The sequence below is a fragment of the Falco peregrinus genome, chromosome 4 (genome assembly GCF_023634155.1).
Source record: "Falco peregrinus isolate bFalPer1 chromosome 4, bFalPer1.pri, whole genome shotgun sequence".
In the NCBI taxonomy this organism is placed as follows: domain Eukaryota; kingdom Metazoa; phylum Chordata; class Aves; order Falconiformes; family Falconidae; genus Falco; species Falco peregrinus.
Genome location: NC_073724.1, coordinates 93,127,784 through 93,151,395, shown reverse-complemented (window position 1 = coordinate 93,151,395; position 23,612 = coordinate 93,127,784). Strand labels below are relative to the sequence as shown.

The window sequence follows — 23,612 nt, the reverse complement described above, 5'->3', positions numbered from 1 at the left end:
GGTACCTGACAGTTGTTTATGCAACAACAATTAACAAGCTTGTCTAGCTGAGGAGCAAAGAGAGGTTGAAGTCTGTGTCACTGCCCCCACAGAATTAAAGGAAAAAGGGGTTTTGCAATCACTAAGCATATAAAGCCCTCAAAATTGAAGGGAAAGTGCCAGCTATAACAAAGTGCCGTAAAACAAATGCAAATTTTACATATCCTACTATGGAAAATAAAGGCCTATAGTTTCACCCTTGGCCTGTTGCTTTGATAGTACTAGAGTCAGTTCTACTATTAAGGTTCAACTCAACTTCCAAGATCATCAATTACTGTGATATATGCTATAAGGGCAAGTTTCCTGCCACAAGAATGCCAGGGGTCTAGCACAGGTGACCTGAATTCCACATGGGAAGGGGGGAAGCATCCACTACATTGAAGCCAGAAAAAAAAAATAAAATCAATGCTACAGGGAGTTTGAGAACTATTGTTACCATCTTGTGAGCAGCGGCGCTTGGATCTCTGAAGATAAATGTCGTATCTCCCTCATACAGCTATTTTGTTACTCATTCCTGCTTACACAATAGTTTTTGCTTAGCTGCATGCTTCAGCTAGAAAAAACCCTGACTCTCGCCATTACAGCCTTTGCTGTTGCTGCATGAGATTAGCTTAGTCCGTAAGCAGGAAGAAGGTTCACCTTAACAGCCCTGCAAGCTATGAGACAGGGCATCCCAGGAGAGTGATATCCAATTCCTGAGCTAAGACCCGAGGAACTTAGTCAATCAGCCACTTCTGGCTGCAGTAAACTGACCTCCTCTTCCACCTCCCGGTACGCTCGGTGTGGCGGCAGAGGCCTTGCTGCTGCCTTGCTCATCGCCCTCTAGCGCTGCGGCCCCGCTCCCACCCCGTGTAAGCGTGCACTCCTTTTCTGCAGGCAGAGACGCAGGGACTGCGGTAACTTGGGCAGCACCCCTTCACCTTGCGCACTTTGCTACATTTATGCACAGTAACACATGCAGCCTCTGAAGCGACACGACAGCTTGGGGACCAGCACTGCTGAATTGTACCATTCCAGCCCTCTGCTCGCTCTGTGCGCATCCGCCAGCACAGACATGGAATACCACATCCCATTTTGTATTAGTACAAGAAAGGCAGGGACATACTTGTGCAAGCCAGAGGGCGATGAGGACAGATGGTGGAAAAAGCAGAGCTCGCCCATAACAGAAAGCTGAGAAGAGATTGTAAGATCAGGTGTGCTTTCTACAGTTACCTCATTCATGAGAAGTGGCAGGGACAGGCTCTTCTCAGAGATACAGGGACAGGACAAGATGCAACAGCTACGACTTGTAATGTTAGCAATTCCAACAAGGAAGGAAAAGTAGAAAATTAAGTCTTCTGTGAAAACCCAAGCCACAGAGAATAGAACTAGGTTGTGTGAGCCAGCTCTAGTGGGCCTGTTTTGCACAGGAGCTTGAACTACATGTATCAGGGTGATCCAGGCTCACTGTACTGCACCTAAAACTGCAAACAATTGGTGCAACACTTGGGCATTCAAGACAGATTTTAGCCTCCACACGAAGTACAGCACTGACAGAAGCAGCTTCCAACACTGCGGGAGTTTCCAACAGCCCAGCTCTGAAGTACCAGGTCATTACACAGCAACAGCAAAAGTTGAGTGTATACACGTACTGCATAGTATACCGCTACCCTCGGGTGAGCGCAGGGAAGGTAGGCGATCTCCACTTACTCCAACAACTAGGCATTAGCCATGGAAAGCTGTATCACCCCCCTTTCCACTCCTGGTTCCTAACAACAAAAAGACAAAGGAAGCAACAGAACCAAGCAGCTGACCTCGACACATTCCACATCCAGACAGGCATGAAGAGTCCCCACAGAGGAGCTGCACTGATGAGAACGGCTGGAAGCAGAACAGACATCCTGGAATTTTGTGCTTTACGAGTCTTAGTATAGCTCAGAGGGGTCAGTGAGCATTTGCAGTATTAGCTCAGAGCAAGAGCACAGATCAAACCCACGACATGCAAGCATGAAGACAAGCCTGGCTTAACTGATCCCAGGCAGCTGGCATGCTCATGAGCTGATGAGATCCAGACTTAAGGAAGGGTTAGGGCACGTGGCTATGTCAGCCCTTTGGGGGAAGGTAGAGCAACAGACAAACAGCTGTGCAGTCTCCAGGCACCAGTCAGCTCCTAGGCTAGGTGTTGCTCAAAACCCTGTGTCCCTGGATTTCTGATGAAGAGGGGTTCAATACCAAGACTTCTACTCAAAAAGTGGTCTGCTGGTGCCAGATCACAATATTTCTCCCTCAAAATCCCCATTACTTTACTGACCTGTAGAAAACAGCGATGTTGAGAGAAGGTGTCTCAGATTTTTCCAGAAGTCTCCTGTAGATTGCTAATGTCCACCCACCATCAGGTTAATGCTCATTTAAGATAATTGCCTTAGATTGATAAAAACGGGGATTACCTGTATGTAGAAACATTAAACTCCAGAGGATCCAACAGCTCATTAACGTGACATGACTGTCAACTGACACTAACTCTTCAGACTATTATTGCTCTGCACAACAGAACTTCATGCAAGTTTATTTGGGAAGTTGTATCCTCACAGAAATACATTAATACATCAAAATGAGACCGCTTCACTTTACACTGAAGCAGAAAGACATTTTCCAGGAAAAGACAGATTTTTACATTTTTCCCTTCTTTCAGCTTTCCCTTATGGTTCAATAAAGTTCACCTCCACAGCAAATGTTTCACTATAGACTTTCCATGTTTTAGACTTGTGAGGGTTATCCAGCTCATTCCTGGGAAGGTAGAGTCTGAAAGACAAAATTCAGTAGCATATCTTACAGCCCAAGACACACTTTTTCTTTCAGCCAGCCAAGGGAACTTCAAATTCAGCCCTGGAATATATTAAATATAGCCCCAGACCATGAATTAAGAAAAGTGTCAGTCATGCCTGCACAGTGCTTTGACTGGATGTTTCTCAGACTAGTACAGATCAAATCTGATGGGTTTGTGGGTGTGTTAAAAAAAAACCACACCCAAAACCCAAAGAGCCCTACAATGCAAGATTGTTAAAGTTTGTGTTAGTAGCGGGAATAACTGACTTTCCTAGCGAAAGGATTTGATTCAGTATTCAGTCAAGTTCAGCAGGTGTGTTCTCCATTTTTGATGCTTACCAAATTCACATCACTTAATATCACTTGCACATCAGCTGTGGCTGAATTAGAAATACAGAGATAGAAGCACTGCCTTAACAGCTGTTTTGCTTCTGATCAGATCTAGTCCACCTCAGGTCTAGCAGAATTCTCTGGGAAGGAAGAGAGACAGTCTCTACTAAATTGTGTTTCAAAGACAGCCTGGGGGGGGGGGCATCCTCCCTAGCCCTGGAAGAAACAACACTTGGGTGAAAGTTTTGAGATGGCACTGTTGCAGGGCTGTCACACAACAGGTACATGTTTTCCCTGGCACTGGTTTGGTATAACCAGATGTCTGCACCTGGACTGCTCAGCATATTAAGTTTAGTTATGAACCTAGACTCATGGCTACCTGTCCTCATGCTCCGATGGGATCAATAGAATAAAAACTGTTTCCTTCCTATTCCACTCAAAGAATGCAGTAGTTTCCACACGTCAAGTTCACTGATCCTCTGTCTAAGTCTGTCAAGTTTGGCAGACAGGAAAGAAGGATCTCCTGTCTGCGTTTCTAGACCACTCTGATCCAGCCAAACAAGGCCAGCTTTCAGTGGCTGGAGCTGTCCCAAGACTTCTAGTCTAACAAGAAAAGCCACAGTAATTTTTAACTTAAAAGCATGAGAAGCAGTAAAAGCCTTTCTTTAGGATTCCAAGCATCAGTACCTCTAACTCTGGTCTTAATGTTTGCCTACAAAGCTGCTGAATGAGGTCCAGCCTCTTAGGCAGTCATGCTAGACGATAGCAGTTGCCTTTGGTTTGAACAGCATTACCTTTTTGAATTCAAGTTCATTAACAATACTTAGATGCTGAGAAGAGTCTAATGGATTAGGATAAAGAGCTCACCTATGTTTGCACAGTGTAAGGAAGCGTGTGCTAACTGCCTGCTTACAAGTTACAGTTGAACTGAGTCAGAGACCAGTACCCACACAGAAGCCAGAACAGGCTGATCACCAGCTCGCTCAGCTTTCAGTACTGTTTATCAACTTCCCACTCCATTCAGACACCAGAAGTTAGCAACTGCCTTCAGATCCTGTGATCACTTACCTGTTATTTTCAATAAAGGAAGTGTTGAACCAGAAGAAGAATGGGCAGTCATCATAGCCTTTTGGGAGATCCTAAACACAAAGATCTTGTTTAAGGACTCCATTAGACAACAGGATTTATTTTAAGCAGAGCAAGAATATCCACCTGTCCTCAGTAGTTTGGTTTACAAAGCTACAGCGTCAGAGTCAACACACTTGAAGAGCCCAGTATCCCACCCAAATCACCATCTTCACCAATATTATTTCAGGACTAGGTCACTCAGTGCAATTGAGCAAGAGACCCATGTCAGAAGCAGCAGGTACTCAACTAAGATGTCCAGGTTGTACTGTATGAACAGCCAGATGCCTCCCCTGCCTGCATAGGCACAAATTCTGCCCCACACGGCACAGCCAACCAGACCCCAGCTGCAGTTTGCACTGCAGCCTCTCCCCAGACTCAAGCAAACTTCTTCACACTGTTATACTTACAGAATGTGACTCAAATCTGACTTTCACATCACCGCTTATAACAGGGCTGTCTTCCAAGCCAATGACTACAGAGTCACTTTCAGAATCAAAGAAAAGCTATATAATAGAAGAAAATATTAGTTTTATGAAGAGTTACTATAGAGAGACAAAGGAGTAATTCATGACAGTACCTAGCTAATCATTCTAGCACTACTATTGTAGTATTTGTACACCATGAATAATGGCCAGAAATTTAAGCTTCTCAGGTCTGAGTGAACCATTTACATTTAAGTAACTTCTATGGAAATCTTTCACAATCTTACTAAAAAAAACAACTATGATTTAGCAAAGTTTAGCTTTTTCACCCTCTCAGAATTTATAGCATTTATTTAGTTAGCTGGGTTTTTTATCCAGTATTCAGCTTCTACAGGAGGACACTTGACCTATAAGTCAATATAAATTCAACTGACAAGACTCCATAGTACTCTCACCTTGCAGTTCCCTTGACTGGCACATATACATTCTAGTACAACTTGCTTCCTCACTATTATCTGCAATCTCATATCAGTTCCATTGCCTTTCCCAACTCCTAGGAAGAAAGAGTTGCATTATACCAAAGCATATACATTTAGCTGGAAACATAAGCTGTAATGAAAACCGAGTGCAACCCCATTCAAAAGTGCCTTCTTTCCAGAACACCTTGCAATAGACTTTAAAGAACTCAAATCCTAAAGGCAGCTCAAGATTCAGTGGTTGAAACCTTTATTTTGAGGTAGCAGTGAACCCTACTAGTGGAGCAGGCTAACGTAGAGTCTGGTTCCACTGTCTGAACAAGAAGAGCAGTTTGAAGTCCCCTAGAACAAGTAGTACTGAAGTTCCAGCCTTCTATCAAGGCTGCCAGTACATGTGTACAGAATCAGGTGTGCACATCAAGCTGAAAAACATTAGCGGATGTAGTTCCGTATGTGGAGTCAATCTCACTTTTCAAAAGTGATTCCCCTCCCAAAAGAGCAGGTTGTGTGTGAACCACCATTTGATCAGACACCCATAAAGTGACAGAACACACGGGGCAAGTGCACTTCAAAGTGCTCTTTGCTGTAGTTTAACTGTGCCATTTGAATTCTCAAATCCCAGTAGATCTACATTCCTATCATGGGTTTAGCAAGAGAGGCAGTAGAGATCAGCTGCTGTAATAGAAAGTCATTACCAAATACAGGAATGCCCAAATTCAAGAGTTCTTACCGTGTATAGAGTGGATTTTGAAGTTTTTTATTTTGAGTTGTCTCTCTGGTGGGAGTTTCAAGTTATACTTGTTCTTCAGGATCTCATAATACCCAACATACCTACTCTGTAATGCAAAAAAACCCAGACACATTATGCAGTTTCTGTACCACACACAAATTCTAAGCAGAAGGAGGATTAAATAGATCTTCTACCCCAAGTTCTTAGCTCTAACTTCAAAGCTAAGAAGAAAGTAGCCATTTGTTCTTCCCCTCCCCAGTTCAAACAGTTCTCTAGACAAATTCAACACCTATATTTTCAAGCGGTACTCAAGCTTATGTTCTAAGAGAAATTCTGTACTTCAGCTCAGCAAGAGGCAGGGAGCTTTGATGATGTAGCTTTTTAAAGGGCAGAATGTTTCAATGTACAAGATACCTTCATTTTACAGCAGCACATTCTGAAGGACAGCTATACTTCCATTTTAAACCAGCAACTGATGAACCTCTGTCACCAGCTTTATCTCACATACCCGAATTGCACAACACACAGCAAATCAAGATGAGCTAAGCCCCAAACTGTGGTCTGAGGCAATAACTTCTGTGTTTTCTTGCAAATGTAGTCTCTAGATGATGCATTCCTCTACTCAGCCACATCAGTGCCATAGTTCCTCCCCAGGCCAAGCTGTAGGCTTCAGTGCATCCCTGATAAACAGCTCAATTGTCTTACAGGGTCATGCTCCTGTGAGCGTGCCCAGAGAGGTTGTGGAGCCTCCATCTCTGAAGATATTTTTAGACCTGACTGGATATAGCCCTAGGCAACCTAGCTCACCCTGTTTGCACATTGGGGTTAGACTGAAAGCTCTCCCAATCTCAACAATTCCTTTATCATCAAATCTGAATTATGGCATCTAAGATTATGCAGAAAAAGGCATAGGAAATATGTGCTTGGACAAAGGGGAGGAAGATGCAGTGCAAACCTGCCATCTGATAGTTTCACAGTCCTTCGAGAAAGTGTTCAGGAGTTAAACGCATGGGAGAAACCTGGCAGGGGAGGTGGGGTAGTGTAGGAGCTCACAGGCTGCTGTTGGTTTGGCTGCTGTTACTGGACCTGCTTAACCTTACCTGGGATGGAGTTTCAACTCCTTGAAACTTGGTACTTGTGCTTCTATCAGTTCTTCTCTCCCCAAAGTAGGCCAAACTTTCCTACACAGGAAAATAATTTCAAGGATTAAGATACTCTTCCCACCACCATTCCCCTTCCTGAGAAGGGGACAGTAAACTACTGTTACACTAATCAATTCCAATAAAGGAATACAAGTGAAAATATGCAATAGTTGCTTTAGTACCTTCTAAAGGAGGCTATTAACTAGAATAAGAAAGTACTAATTAGGAAGTCAGATACATTAAGTCTGTCATCTATGACAGTGTGAAGGAGAGCAATATGATTTCAGTGATTGGTTTAGAACCGTCACTATTTCTCAGGTAGTCTGTGGCAAGACCAAGCTGAACACTAGTTCAGATCTTCACAAGTCAAACTCGGAAAAACAAGTTCAATAGATACAGTCTGCCCAGACTACCCTGAGTGACCTGGACCTTCTGCAACCCTGGTCTTCAGTTCTATATACCAGTCCTGGGATACTAAAGCAGCACATGCAGCCGTACTGGCTGGGACTTTGTGATCTTTCTTTCCCCAGAAGGGCTTACTGTAATGCTAGCAGTCAAGACAAGACAATCCCTGAATGCCTCACACTACTTGGAGGGAGGTTAGGCAAAAAAAATTGCTCAAGACCATGTAACTACAGTGACACCATCTTCAGCAGAGCATGCTCAGAAGCCACCTACAGTTTAAGAAACCTGTTGCTCAAGATCCCAGGTCTATCATAACTCAAAAAAAAAAGCGTGCTTCAAAGCTAGTACTCTTAAATTCTACTTTCCCAGTTCTTCCTGATCAAGAATAGTCTTGATCAGAAAGGAATTTACACAGTTGCACGATTCACAAGAAATTTTTTAGAACAGGTTGTTTACACTACCCTTTTTCCAACACAGACTTTTTGCAGAATATTAGTGAATTTCACCAGTTAAGCAGATTCTAAAGGGGCGTTTTGAATACTAAAAGAATCAAAAAATAAACGCTGGTTTTTACCTTCGCACTCTCAAACTGGTCACTGTCTATGAGCCAGGTACAGACCATCGTTCCAGTTCTACCTGTATTAGAAGCGAAAGACAGGTTGAACTACAGGAGTTCAAAGGTATTCAGGATTATTTTTGTGAATATGAAGTTATCTCCTGTTTTCCATTTCAAAAGTTGGAAGTGACAGTATAGTCGTCAAGTACCTGTATTCCTGGGAAGAATGAGTTAAAGACAAGATATCACAGTTTATTAGCTTGTTCCTGAAGGCAGTTCCCACATTTCTTTGCAGTATTACTGGAGACACTTTGTAAGTTGCCAGTATCCACCTACATCATTCATCAGGGAACAGCATCAAGCACACCCTATTAAATGAGGTTATAGACTGGCACTTGCCAATGTTGTACATCTTAAAAGTTGCTTCTCTGCCTCAACCTTTTCCCCCCAACCCAATCCTACTAAGAAGGCATCAAGACTTCCAGCAGAGACTCCAGTATAGTCTGTTTTGAATTTGAAGTCTGAGGTCTCAAAAAATACCCCTCTCTGCACTTGCTCAAGTTGGATTTGGCCTGCAGGTAGTTTCAATGTTCAGTTTTGCAAGACCTTTTAAGCTACAGTTCCAACTGGGAGAGACTTCTTTATGTTAAGTAACCACCTTGTTCAGCCAACTATTTGCAGTAGTAACAGCAGACAGCTAAAGATGTGGCAGATGTTTGCAGGGAAGTTTGGTTTATTTTCACAGCTATCTGTGCTCTTCAACAAATCCCACACTACTAGAGATTGTGCATAGCACCTACAGGTCAGCTCATATGCAGTAGCTTTGACAAGCCTGTTCCCATAAGACCACATTATGCTCTATCACATAATACCATGTGTAGCTTGATTTAAAATCCAGCAGTACCCAGAACATTCTAGCAGGGGAAAGTTATGGAGCAGATCATCTTGAATACTATTGCACAGCATGTGCAGGACAACCAGGTGATCAGGCCCAGCATGGGTTTATGAAAGGCAGGTCCTGCCTGAATAACCTGATCTCCTATGACAAGATGATCCACTCATGATGGATGAGGGAAAGTCTGTGAATGCTATTTACCTGGACTGTAGTAAAGCCTTTGACACCATTTTCCACAGCATTCTCCTGGAGAAACTGGCTGCTCGTGACTTGGATGGGTATACTCTTTTCTGGGTAAAAAAACCTGACTGGATGGCTGAGCCCAAAGAGTGGTAGTAAATTGAGTTACATCCAGTTAGCAGCTAGTCCCAAGTGGTGTTCCTCAGGGCTCGGTACTGGGATCAGTTTTTAGTATCTTTATCAATGATCTGGACAAGGGGATCAAGTGCACCCTCAGTAAGTTTGCAGATGACACCACGTTGGCCAGGAGTGTTGATCTGCTTGGGGGTAGGAAGGCTCTGGACAGCCTCGAGTTGTGCCAGTGAGGTTCAGATTGGATATTAGGAAGAATTCCTTCACCAAAAGGGTTGTCAAGCATTGGAATAGGCTGCCCAGGGACATTACCTTCCTTGGCGGTATTTAGAAAACATGTAGGTGTAGTGCATACAGACATGGTTTAGTGATGGACTTGGCAGTGTTAGGTTAATGGTTGGACATGATCTTAAAGGTCTTTTCCACCTAAAGAATTCTATTTCCCCCCTGCCAAGAAATTAAAGAGCTTGAGATATATTACAATGGAGGACATTCAGTGGGGGTGACTGGCTTCCAGGGAGCAAAAGCAGCAGCTTCACACTTTTGCTAGTAGCAGTGTCAGTAGCTCCCTATCCCCAACCTCTCCCAGGAAACTGCTGTCCCAGAAGCCAGGAGAGCAGGAAATTATTGAAGAACATTAAGAGATCAGATGCCAGCTTTGATTAAGAACTAGTAATTTGGGCTACCTAGAAAAGGGGTTGTGTAATACTAAAACACACAGTACTACACTGTTACTCATCATCACAGTAGCTGCAGAATTTGCCAAGTTGCACTCTAACCCATCTCACACTTACATCAAAGCAGCCATGGTAAGAATAAAGCACAATTTGTAGCATTCAGAGATTACACATGAGAGGTTCTACCTTTGCCTCCTTTGCAATGAATTGCTATGATGTTCTTTTCATCTTGGCTCATCCATTCACGGACACTGGCAGTGAATTTCAGCATGTCCCTAGATGACAGGAAGATTAGTGGATCAAAGCAAACTCCTACACGGTATGATTACATATGCATTTCTTGACAAGACTCACTGTAGTGCTGGGACATTGTGGTCATCAATAAAGATCCTTTCCACCCTGTAGTGGAAGTACTTGGGGTCATAGCCTTTTTCACCTGCAAGGAAAGATCTGAAGTTATGCCAGGAAGGAGAAGAGGACTGCAACAAAGTGGCTTGTGACACAATTGCTGGTCTAAGCATACACTAGTGTTTAAAGTGCAGTAGTATGAATAGACAGATTGAAGTGAAAAAAATGAGGTAATTTGGCTAGAACCACGCTTGCTTGAGTTTCACACCTTTCACTTCAGTGAGAGGTTATCTCCAGGCCCAATTGGCCATTCCTTTCCATGGGCATTATTTAGGGATCTGAAAGTTAGTGTTCTGATGTACTGTCAGGGTCAATCACAGCAACCACCACCTACAAAGTGGTCAAGAGCTGTTAATACCACACCTACCTGTGTCCCCTCATCTATCCCTTTGCTGGCCAGAGGGCAGGTTTACTTTTTCAAGTAGCAGTGCTTCTATATCACATCTTGCTTCCAGCTCTGATACTCTGCTATGAAACAGGGGCCACAGAATAATTGTTTCTGAAGTGGTTTGTTTTTTGGGGTTTTTTTGGGGGGTTTTTTTGGCCACCTTTAAACAGAAGAGCTTTTAACTATTCCTCACCTCGTTCTCCTAAGCCTCCATGAGAAAATTCTCCATCACCCCAAGTTTTAGCCCAGGTATAGTTTTCCACTTATTTTTTAGTAAGATTTTCAGAACATTGAAGAAATTGTTCAACATTAACAAAAAGACTAAACTGCGAGACAGATCGTATCTCCTTTGCAAGCTCTGGTAGTATTAGATGCTCAAAGTCAATAGCCATGTTCAGGACTGAAGGCAGTCAGAGATCGCCATCTACTTTTGACATACTGCACATTCCTGGAGATGTGTTATTGCCAGCAGCACACTTGAAGAAATGTTTCTCTTTAGCAGTTATTCAGTATAGTCAGCAGCTAAATATACTTACTGCAGAGATTGTAGACTTTATAGTGGTCGGCATGTTTGGTGTCCAAAAATCTTGCAACTTCCTAAAGTAATAACCAAGTAAGAGTTCAGAGTAGTTAGTGCTCTACTCCTTATTTCCACTGCCACCTCAACACCCATCCCTCAAGTGGGGTCAGCAACTGCATTAAACAGCCCTTGGACAGCAGGCCCTTCCAGCCCAACTACTCAGGTTCTTGTCTGGAATAAAAGTACTACTGCAACTGTCTTCCTTGCCCTATATATTTCTACAGTATCAAGCACAGCTCTGAAGAGGGCATTATACAGACCTTTTGAACATCTTTAGATGAATAGATAGTTCTTATTATCACTCACACTACCGCTAGCCTGGGACAGAACTGATTTGGTTCTCCAAAGCATTCCCAAAGAACAGGAGCAACAGAGCACCAGTGCATCCACACTGCAAGATACACCCCCCCCAAGCTTAGCTGAAAGACTACAACACAAGCAGTACAGCACAATGAAGACCATCATGCAGTCATTCCAACCAGCCAAGACAAAAGTCAATCCTAATCCTGCTGATCTGGTCCACACACAAATTAGTGAGAACCACCCCACCAGTGGGGTGAAACAGTATTCAGAAACTGAACTTGGTAGATTAGATTTTTACCTCTATAGGGTTCCTATAGAAAGACTGCTTCCCAGAAGATGGAAACGACATTGCAATAATGCGATCTGTGGAGAAGACAGCAATCAGAAGTAACAGTGGGAAGCCTCCCCACACGTAAGAACTACGTGACTGACAGCATCATGAAATTGCATATTCCTACCCTAACTATAAAACCAACCTACCTACCCATTTCTGAGAAGCTTTGCTCTACATTCAGCATAGCAAGACAATAATGCTTCTCAAGGCATCAGCTACTGTTGTGTTGGTCTTCACAGAATCATAACCAAAAATACTGTAAGTATTTTCAGTAGTTTCTCAGCTCTGGTTCCCTAGGTCTCAGGAGAATTTCTATCATTACTTACAGCATGTACAGCCTCTTCCCCAGGAGGCTAACCCTTGAGTACAGTGTCAGAGTCAGGAATCCTTATTTCAAAATCCCACAGAAAAGGAGTAGGCCTGGTTTGGCTTCATACTTACATTTCATTAGTCTAAAACATTGACTGTATTTTATGTCAAGCACTGAACTGAATAACTAGTCTTAGCAGGATATAACATGCTGCAAAGTGTTATCTACAAACCAGTAACATAAGTGAGATCCAGATCAAAGCCATCTTTCATATAACGCCTTTTGTTTTCAGAGACCTGCCAAAAAAAAAAAAAGAAAGAACAGTTAGTCTTCTAAAGGAATGCCAAAGATCAACAACTTACAAGGGGGGTGGGGGTGGGGAATCAACCATCTAGACTCTGAAGTTGTCATGAGTAGTAAAGCCTCATTTTGCTATAGCAAAGACCACAGCATTAGCCAAAAGTAACATTTGTTGTGTTAGCTTTTGGGTAGAAGTTCCCTACAGAATTTTTACCCTGAAGTATCAAAGTTTATTCTAGTAGAAAGAACACTGCAGACACTTTGCAGACAGAAACATGAATCTGTCCTTTCTATTTGAGTGTTTGGGGGCTAAGGGAAGGAAGAAGAAAGTTAAGGGCAGCATAACAAAGACTGCTTATTCCCAAGCAAGAAGACACACTTGAACCTTCAAGTACCACTTCAGCGCGCCTGATGAAAACAAGGGCTTCAAGAGCTAAGTTGTTTTGTTTTCACCTGGAATAAGCAGCAGAAACATTAAAATTCCTATTCTCCCCATGTGAAGGAAAACTATGTACCACAGAAACTAGAAACTATCCATTGAGACACATGGTGGTGTTGCAATCACTTTGCTGTGCTGGCCTTCCCGGTCAAGTTTCTGCTTACATGAACAAAGTTAAGAGTAATTAGCTATATGGAGGCTGGAGGCAAAGCTCCCGTGCCCCTGACAGGGTACCAAACAGATGTACTGCTCAGGCACTATCATCAGCTGCAGACCAATAGGCTGTGGGCAGTCTTGCTGCTTGCCATTGATGACTGCCTGGAGAAAGAGCTAGAGCAGGAAACGGTAACAGCAGCCTAAATACATTAAAAGGCCAACTTACCATTCTCCTGGTCACCACTTCAAGTTGCTTCTTTTGTGAAGCCAGGCGAAATATTCTTATTAAGATGACAATTCTTAGAACTCGGAGGAAAGTAACCATTCTAGATGAGGGTCAGATTCACCATGAATGAAAATGAACATGATTAGACTTAGATGCAAAGCTTAAAGCTATTTAAATACTGTTTCAGAGACAGTTTAAGGCTTTGTTTCATATACTGAACTAGTACTTCTCACACTGGTTTTGGGGAAAAAAAAAAAAAGTACTATGCTTAAAGAATACCATGGTTTTATTGTTGAGGTTTTTTGGGGAGTATGTTCCGAACAGCTAATGAAAGTAGGAAACCCCCTACTTGCTCAGGCTTTCACAGGCACCTCTGCCCAGCAAGCAAATCCCCTTAACGCTACCCATATTATTATCCCCAAATCCTTGTTCCTTGAAGCCTGTTCTCATATACATTTAAGTGTAAGTAGCCACCTGAAAAACAGCTGAAAAGAGAAGCCAGAGAGGCTGCATACATCATGCCTTCATTAAGAAGCCTGAGAACAGGTCAGTATAAACCCTGTGTTTAATCATTCAGCAACTTGATCAGATGATTTGGTTTGAGGAACTTTGAACTGCTGATGAACTTTGAAGCAGGCAAGATGCTTATGCAGTGGTTCTACCTAGACAACTGAACAGGGGCAGCTGCTTTTCATACCCTTAGGGACTAGGGCAAACTAACATTCATTCCTTAGGGAGGTATATGAGCATATACATTTAAGGAGCACATGCACATATTTCAGGTCCTCGTATACTCAGGTAAGAATCCCGGTGAATACCTTCATTAAGGTGGACAAGCCTCCAGCTGAAAACAGTCTGCTCTCCACTGATGTGAAGATTAAAGTCAGCAATACAAGGTTGTCCCAGACACCTGGAGGAAACTTTCAGTTTCCAACCCCTGAGCTCCTTCCTAGGCCAGGATCACTTGGCTGTTTTCAGAACAGACTTCCCTTGGAGCTATCAGCCAAGGAGATGAACCAGCAGTGGGGTGAAGAGGACTACATAGCCCCTCTCCCCAGCCTGAACCACCGTTGTGAGAAGCAGCTCTTCAAGATAAAAGCAGTTTGCATTCTGCCCTTTACAAAGTTAGCCAGTTAAGCATTAGCTCCCAGACCGATACCCAGCTCTCATTCCTCAATGTCCTTTTATAGGTCTGACTTCAAGGAAACAGGTAACATCCCAATGCACACCCAGACAGACCAGATTAGAAATAGAAACCATACCCCTCTATCAGGGGATGTTGCTTCCAAGGGCTGCCACCAAAATTTTACTTGTCACATATATGCTTTCATCCACATAAAAGCTGCTCAGATTCTAATTATTCTGAGAAGTATCAGGTGCTTTAAGACTATTGTTCACTTCTTGAAGAAGGGCTGGGTAAATAAGTGATAAACCCCAGGTAGGCTACTGGGAATTAGTTGGATTGTGTGAATATAGTTAGGTGGGAAGACCATCTCACCAAGATTTGATATTTGGCCAAGTCTGAGGTATCATCTAATATAATATTTTGGTCAGAACACGACTGAAGATCCCTTAACAAGGTAAGCCTTAAAGAAGGCCTCAAAAATTGAATGGGTGAGACAATAGACCCCAGCTGAGGATCTTCCAAGAACAGTGTTATCTTCTGTGACCCCAAAGCCTATATTAAATCTACATCAACTTCAGCAAGTCAATAGAAGGGTCTTGCACACACCAATCTACAATAGGATGGGTCAGTGCAGGATTAAGCCTACTAACACAGCCTAGTAAAGACAACAGCACAAGTTACCTGTCACAGTGTTATTTCTCCTACCTTTAACTGAACGCTGCTATAAGAAGAGAGCTGCATTAGAAAAACGTGGCCAGAGAAATTGGAAGTAATCATTAAACTCAGATTAGTGTTCAGAAAGACCTGAAAGGAAACACCCTTTTATGATACTGAGGCTGCACAAACTACCCCTTTGACAATTCTACTTTTTGAAACCCGAGTTTAGCTGGTATTTAAAGAGACAAGTAGTACTTCCAGAGGTTTGTCCAACTCTGGATCTTCTTCAATAGCTACACTTTGAGTTTGTTTCTTCTAGAAGAATGTTTCCCCACTTGTACCCAGTAGCCAGCTGAATCAGGGGCATAATTTTTTTTTTTTCCTTTTTTAAAAAAAAGAGCTCAACTTCTTTCCCTGGCTGATGCAAGCAAGTTTATTAATTCAAACCTATAGTTGTAGTTCTACCTGCACTAAGATTAGTTTGTTTCCATCAGGAATGGATTCCTCTCATCTGATCAAGCTACAGAAATAAGATTGAAATGCGACTTGAGTTACTTATGCACGTGAACAGCATGTTTCCCCTCCCCAAGGCATGGCTGAAATATCCAATATGTATTACCATGGGGCTTCTGGGAAAACAAGACAGTGTGGCAACTCTTTCTCTTTCAAAATTCATTAAGTGGAGACCCTCCCCCAGTTGTCTATGCCATTTGCTATTAGAATCCAAATCTTCTGTCTGACCTTCAGACTCTTACCTCTATCAGGGCTGCTGCACACCTTCCCCCAAGAAATGTTTGACTCAGTATTTGATGGTCTTACTATTCACTTTCAGTTACCTCAACTGATATATTTAGATCATCTCTGCCTTCAAGACAGGGACAGCCTACAGTATAACTGTAGATCAAAGTTAGGTGTCTTTGTTAGCCTGTATCATGAAATATGGTTACAACCACATCCGTTATCTGAGCTAGATGTGTGCATACTAGAGGTGCCCAAGAAAATCCTTAGAAAGCTATCAAGAGAAGAGAGTTCACATTTAACAGCTGCCATACCATTCTTACCTTGGTATCTGATCTGCTGCAGCAAGGTCTGAGAAGGAGTATGTCATGTTAATTAGCAGAGTGCCCACCACAATGCATGCATCCAAAATATTCAGTTTAGACCGGAAATAGTTCCTGAAGCTGAAACAAGAGTTTTAGACAGATGCCCATAGGGGCAGCAAAGATTGAAATACATTTTCCGGAACAGAATTACCTATACAGAGCTACTGCTAGAGACAAGCTCTCCTGAAGCAGTTCTTAACACTGAAGACTCATTAAGAAAATAATCTTACACCTTGTCTACACCCATAAGTCACAGCAAAGCTGATGCCGTTTCCAAGTGCTCACTTATACCAAAAAACACTCTACAGATTATTCTATAGAGGGATAACAGCAATTTACAGCGCCAAGACTACAATGGTCACATCTCTATGACCAGAAAGTTCGCCTACAGGGCATCCATGTTCATAGTCCAAGTTTGAAGTATTGCTTCCTTGCTGGCTTGCCACACTGACTTAGTTTTTGTCCACATCTTACCCTTCAACAAACACTCTTAGGAGAACATCGATGAGAAAGAAGATTGCTATTGCCAAGGAAACACCTTCAAGAATCTCTCTAACACCCTTCTTCTCACTGATAGCCAGATCCACAATCACAATTAAAATGTCCACAATGATAAGTACAACTCCAAATACTCTGTAAAAAAAAGAAAAAAAGTCAACAAATGCCATCAATTCATTTCTGCCTTTCAGGTTGACTGAAGCACACAAGCCCAGAATTTTGCTTTAACCTGTTCCAGCAAGAGTGTGTTCTCTTACATACAGATAGGCGCCTGCTTGTATCAGCAGCTGAAGGATTCCAGTTGCATTTTAAGTCATCTGCACAGAGTACACCATCCATGTTGAATTGTACATTTACTTCAGACTCAGCTGTAGTTCTTAACCTATAAACCCACAGCTACCTAGAAGTGGTGCAAACCCAAAAAAAGCTTTAAGGCACTCAAGTGTCTGTCAGTGCTGCCTTTCAGCTTACTCCCCTCCCACTTTGACTTAGTGTAGTCCCTTGAAAATAACTGTTTTTAGTGGCTTACCTTGTTCCAGCACATAGACTGCATAGAACCGACCAACTGGTTGTTCAAAGGCTGCCACAGCCTGAAGTAAGCCATTAAAGAGCTTTTATCCAAATCAACAGCATTTAAAACCATGGCTTTCAGCTATCCTTGAAGAATGTAGTTGTATCTGTTTAAGACTTCTTTCTCAATCAAAGTACTTTCCTCAAGTCACCCTTTCTAGGGGTGATAAAGGATTCAGTACTTTCCAGACAGAGCAGGCTGGAGTTCAAAGAGCTCTCCAAGTTTTTACACCAGAAATAAGGACCACCTTACCCAAATCATTACAAGCATGAGCTTTTACCTGAATCCAAATGACATCACAAATGGGGAAATTTTTCTCCTAATTGCACTGCAAGAGAGGAGAACTGCCATCAAGACAAGTAACTTTTTGCTACTGATATTAGCCACAAGAGTACCGTTACATTCTTATGTTCATATTCTTTTGGTTTTAGAATTCTGTATAGTAGTAATTCCTTTAAGAGAAGATTATTCTGTTGCACTCACACTGTATATAGGTTAAAACAGTAAAGCAATGCTTTGACCACTTGTTAGAAATATTCACCAGTTACAGACCCTAAAAGTACAGCAGTACGTACTTTACACATAACACTTCAATATCACAATTTCAGTTACACTAGAAGACTGCCTTAATGCCCAGTTACAAGCTATAAGAAGTGGGCTTATACAATAACAGTTTGTCAAGAGGAATATTAAAGGATAAACATCTCTTAAGGTATCTTTTTCAAGATATTAGCTTATTGTATCAGACAATTTTTGTCTGTGCCTGGAAAAAGCTACACTTAATAGTTCCACTGCTGCTTCTGTGCCCTTGGAATAAAGGAAGGCAAATCCTCTTCTACCTTTAAGAGGTAACATTCGGCTTTCAGGTTGAAGACTCAAGTACCTATTAAGAAAATCAGTTACTGATGCTAAGTTCTTTCAATTCTGAGAGTTATCTCCAACCCTAGCAAGGCTCCAGCTCCTGTTTTCAGTTATGGAAGATTATTTGTTGCCTCTTCGGTATACTTTAAGCTTCTGATTTAAAGCTAGGCCTTTGTGTAACTACCTCACCAGCTGAAATTCTCTTTAGGCTATACCAAGTGTAGTAGGTAGAATAAATTATCTGTAAGCCCCAAGTTCTGGCAATTTGAAAAACAGATTGCCAGCCTGTTAAGTAATTTTGGGATTACTTAGCTACTGTAAGTACTAAGTCTTTACTTAGACTCTTAAGGAAAACACCTTTTCCAAGTGTATCACTAACAGTAGTACCTACCAAAAGGTTCTGACATGCTGACAGAAACTACTGGTAAATTCCTTTCATATTGTTCACATATCTACCCTACCTTTCCTGTTATATATACTTACTACACTTCCTTTCCGCATCACCATTAAAGATACCACTGTTACAGGAAGCCTGCCAGCTCAGTCATGCATATTGCACCCCAGTGAGCCTGTTCAAGCTACTTGTTTGCTCTAGGGTAACTTTGGCATCACATTTGGTGTGTACCCTTAACACCTCAGTAACTCAGTTTAAGACAAGGGTAGATATCTTTGAAGTGATGAGGAAGCATCTTGCCAGGCTTAATGAGTTAACCCACACTTACTAGTAGGTGCATACTTTAAACTAAGGAACAAGGTCCACCCAGCAAACATCTGCATCCATAAGCAGGAAGGAGTTGCTGAGGTTTAGTACCCACTTTTTCCATGGCTTTCCTTACATTTATGTGTATCTAATATAGAAGGAAACACTGTGATAATTACACTAACAGTTCGATGACCTATGTCTTTACCTCATCAATCCTACAATGCAAATATAGTAGGTACACCAAGACTTCATCTCCCACAGTCTAACAACAAGCACCTTTATTAGGTGCACTAAAGACTGAAATATACACACCACTCCAATTTGGCCTGCCAACACCTTACATCACTTGAAGAGAACATGGCATATCTGTTCACATACTTAGCTTAAAGCTTTTGTGAAATGCATTTGTACATGCAAACTTCTGAATTCAAGAAAGACATGTCACATAAAAGAACTAAGATAACAGGCTTCGTCTTACTATCCTTGAGCAGCAAGAACAGAGAAACAAGTCTATTGACTTGTCACCGACATGACTAAGTACACTATAAGAGTGAGTAAGCTGGTGACAAGAACTAAACAACATTAGAAAATAACTACTTCAAGAACAGAGTTAATCACTAGCAAGTTCAGACAGTTTAGTCTTGATGAGGGCCTGATCCCTATTTGCTCCAGAAACTCAATCAGCTCATTTTTTTTTCCCCCACCAGCATTTGTTCTTCTGTGCTCTCCCAAACCCATTCCTTCAGGAAAATTTAATCAATGCAGTTTGGACTACCCATTCTTCATAATTTGATGGACTTGTAGCTAGTTCTTGGGTTGGGCTTTAATCTCTACAGACATAAAGAAGCTTCCTGAACTTGTCTTTACTATGCACTAAAAATAAATGTCAGTATCAAGTGATTTACTGGGCTTATCCCTACTTCAGCAAGCCACCTGCCTTCTTATTTTATCTCAACATTTTCCAATTTGGGGGGTAAGCAAGGCATTTAGTATATCATTAGCTTACTTGGAACAGCTGTCTGGTTCATTATCCTCATCACGCCCATCATCAATCTTTACTGTGGGCTCTTCTGCTGCTGGAGAGCTGTCAAAGCAATAACGCAAGTCACATTCTCATACAGATGTCAACTTTATACATTGCTACTCTTTGTTGTTCCACAGAAAACAGTATTAACTGTCAGCTGAGCAGCAAGCAGCAGCCTGGGACAGAGCACAGGCATAGTACCATGGGAAGACAGGCTTCCCATGTGCTGGCACAGCAGAACCCCTCTGCTTGTACCAATCTAGTTACTGTTAGCAATTTCTTGAAAGTTCCTCTTTCAGGGAGGAAGGGAACAGATGTGTTCAGCAATAGGATAAGTGGCTTTCAAGTAAGGTATCCAAGAGTCTGCTGAGGGCTTAACAGCCCTGTTCAGACTCTGGAAGTGCTGTAAATATGCATATGCAAAATTGTTTCAGAGAGTCCAAATGACATTAATACTATTACAGTAAACTACTTGTTCAGAGAATGAATGTTTTCACCAGGAAAAGCCATAGCACAGAGATGTTTTTGTGCAGAGCAGGATGCCAGACAGGAAACTGGAAGACCAGAGCAGCAGCAGCTGAGCTAGTGCTAGAACAGCATTTTTGGGGGACAGTGGCTGCTTGCCATAGCTTCCTTAAAAGGGTCTCTTCAGATCATGTTTTTGTTCAGCCACCCGAGAAGCTTTGAAGACCACATGATAACTTCAGAGAAAATAAAGTTTAACATCCAGATCCAGGAGTTTCTAATTCAGCCTTCTCCACAGAAATACTGCCATGCATAATAGCACAGCCAATGTTTGCCATGGCTCTGCCTCTGGCATCATTGCCTCAGAACAGCATGGAAACATCAATATTGAACATGTGCATATAAGTCACTCCTGGCCAAGAAGCAATCTAGCATGTTTAAAGCATTACTGGAACAACTCAGAGGATACAAGTACTCTTCATGCTCCACAATAGACCCAATGCACCAGCACTGCTTCTGTAGTGTGGGCTAACCTGCTTTTAAGCAAGGAACTAAGTGATGCATTTCCTACAGTGTCAGCAACCAGTACTGGTGGTTCACCACCTGTACTTAGTATCAGGCTGAGTAGAGGAATGATTCCCCCCCCAACAGTTTTGTTATTTAATGCTAATTTTCCAGCTCCAGTGTCTCCAGACATTTTGTATCCTCATTTTGTTCCTAGAACTGAAGCAAAGCTCCAGCAATGTATTACCATTCAGCTTTGCTTCCCAGCTACTCCTATGGAATATTCACTTGGGAGTTTCCACTTTATGTACAGCTGAAATGTTTCGCTCAAAGCAGGTTGCTGCTGCTACAGCAGAAGTTTTGCTGAAGGTCACTTGCTTTTATTTGTAGACACATGAAGTGCACCAAAGGCTACTTCTTATCCTCCACTGTGATTAGAATAAGCCAAAATAAGAATGAGCAACAAAGTGTTTTGCGTTAGGAAGTCAATCTTTAACACAAAAGGAAAACAGAAGCCAAGTTCAAGTACATTGTTTCCACTGTGCACTCACAAGTATTCAGTTCCAGATAATGCTTTCCTCAGAGGGAGTCTGTTTTGTTGAGCACTCCACATCTGCTTGTTGTCCAAGATGGAACAAGCTCTCTGCCACAAGCTACTACATCTATTTTTTCACTACTGGGGTGAAAGAGAAGAAAATAAGGATATACTAGAACTTATTTCCTTTACACGCACTTTCCATACAGAGCATAAGCTTTTCTGACCGCTCACAGCTAAAGGGAACCTCAAATTTGAGGTTTTTAAGGAGAGCAGAACATAAGCATCTTGCTTTACAAGAGACCTTGACAGAGTTTCTGGATGATAGAACAGAGCAGGCTTTAATGTCATGAGCTTACACCAGGGCTGAAGGCTCTGTACTTCCTAGCTAGTTCTTAACTGCTTCAAGAAGTCAATCACAACAGCATTTTTCCTTTAAATCATATTTTCTTCAAAGACATTACTCCTTTCAGACAACAGCATTTCAAGGGGGAAAGAATACAAAGACTATATACTACATAAACTTCAAGCACTATCTTTGTTATATTTAGAGCACTAAGCAACTCTAGACAGGGGACGACACACTGCACACTTCAACCTCAGAGACATATCCTGGTGTAGTTCATTTCACTCACCTGGACTCTTCTGCCAGCCCTGCTCCTTGTTCATACTTCACAGCTGTCATTTTGCCTGTTGTTGCTCTGCTGGTCTTAAGAGAAGCACATCTGCTTAAAGAGATATCAGTAGAAAAGCAGTGAATAACCAGCATCCCGTAGCAGCCTTACACTCAGTTACCAGCAGACAGACTTCTGCTTCTTTTTCATGAGTTCAGAGAGCACAACCTTTACCTGGAAGATCACTGAGAGACATTAAGGCCAGCAGCGGGATACTCTTTGACTATACCCAATACACCACAGTGACAACAACTTTAAAGCAGCATCTTTACCTCACGATGAAGCCTCTTCCCCTGCTTCAAGCTACGAAACGCAGCAGACCCGCAGGCGGCACCCCCGGGAGCGGTGCCGCCCAGGCTGCTGCCCCAAGCGCGGGCTAGAAGCCCCGGGCAGCGGGCCCGTCCCCGCGGGCACACACCGGCCCCGCGGGCGGCAGCTCCACGGCCGGCCCCGCTCCCTCGGAGCCGCCTCGCCGGGCGGCAGCCGCCGCTCGGGCACGGCATCGCGGTGCGGCGCGGGCAGCGGCTCCCGCAGCGGCGGGCACGGCCCCGCCAGCAGCCTTCCGCACGCCCGGCGCCGAGCCGGCCCCGGCAAGCCGCCGGCACCCCCGCAGGCCAAGCCCCGGCGGGGCGGCCCGGTGACCGCGGCCCCCCGGGAGCCCTCTCTCCCCCAGCCACCCTCACCTCACCGCGGCCGGCGGGCTCAAAGTCGAGCCCGGACGCCCGCCCCCCGCGCTCCGCGAGCTCAGCGGAAAGTTGCGTTAAACTTCCTGAGGGCCGTTCTCCGGCCCCCGCCTTCCCTCACGCCGGCCGGGCCGGGCCGCGCAGCCCCACTCACCCGCCGGGGAGAGGCCGAGCCGCGGGCACCGACGGACCTCAGCCCCCCGCCGCGCCGCGGCTAAATGCCCCGGCGGCGCCTCACGGCTGCACCTGGGCCGGGGCCGGGCTGGGCGGATCCGCCCGCTGCCACCGCGACGGCCCCGCCGCCGCTCCCGGCACCGCCCGGCACCGCCCGGCACCTCCCGGCACCTCGCACTCAGCAGCGGCGGGTCCGCAGCGGCCGCCGGCGCCTCCCGGGACCCGGGGGTCCCGCAGCCGGGCCGGGCCTGCCTGCCCCGCCGGGTCCCGCAGCAGGGCCTGCCGCCCTCTGCCGATCCTCAGCCATTCGGGCCGTGTACACCCGCTGCTGGGCTTTGCCGCCTCTTCACGCACCTCCCGGGCACGGCGGCTGCTGGGGGTCGCGGTCGGGACCGGGCTGGTGCGGACGGGCCGCGGGACCGTGGCAGCGACTGCGCCCCCGCAGGGCAGCGCCGCGTTCACCGTGCGAGCGCTTCGTGCTCTCCACGTAACGCTGAGCACTCGCGCCCGTGCAGCCGGGAGCCCGCGGGGCAGAGCGCGGCCCGTTCCCTGCGGCGGCCCCGCGCACCGGCCGGCAGCCCCCGGGAGACCCCCGTGCGGTGGAGCGGAGCGGCCGGGGGGTCCTGCGTGGCGGGGGGGGGGGGATCTTGCGGGGCGGGGCGGGAGGGGGTCC

At 44.1% G+C, this 23,612-nt stretch overlaps 1 protein-coding gene across 8 annotated transcripts; it reads right to left on the bottom strand.

Annotated features, from left to right (window-relative positions):
- Positions 1 to 2,548: 2,548 nt before the first annotated feature.
- On the bottom strand, positions 2,549 to 23,558 carry LOC101924849 (phosphatidylinositol 3,4,5-trisphosphate 3-phosphatase TPTE2). 8 transcript variants are annotated; one of them, XM_055802828.1, is made up of 19 exons: positions 23,294 to 23,557; positions 22,044 to 22,133; positions 19,887 to 19,964; positions 17,597 to 17,644; positions 16,722 to 16,880; positions 16,206 to 16,325; positions 13,362 to 13,461; positions 12,473 to 12,536; positions 11,895 to 11,959; positions 11,250 to 11,310; positions 10,272 to 10,353; positions 10,104 to 10,192; positions 8,052 to 8,113; positions 7,031 to 7,111; positions 5,931 to 6,036; positions 5,180 to 5,277; positions 4,710 to 4,805; positions 4,243 to 4,313; positions 2,549 to 2,820 (listed from the first exon to the last, which is right to left on the bottom strand). In XM_055802828.1, the coding sequence occupies exons 2-19, from the start codon at positions 22,091 to 22,093 to the stop codon at positions 2,718 to 2,720; spliced, it is 1,533 nt and encodes a 510-aa protein (XP_055658803.1). In that variant the 5' UTR covers positions 22,094 to 22,133; positions 23,294 to 23,557; the 3' UTR covers positions 2,549 to 2,717. The 8 variants fall into 8 exon arrangements, with proteins under 8 accessions (XP_055658803.1, XP_055658804.1, XP_055658802.1 ...); XM_055802829.1 differs by lacking the exon at positions 23,294 to 23,557 and adding an exon at positions 22,920 to 23,076; XM_055802827.1 differs by lacking the exon at positions 23,294 to 23,557 and adding an exon at positions 22,766 to 22,874.
- Positions 23,559 to 23,612: the final 54 nt, after the last annotated feature.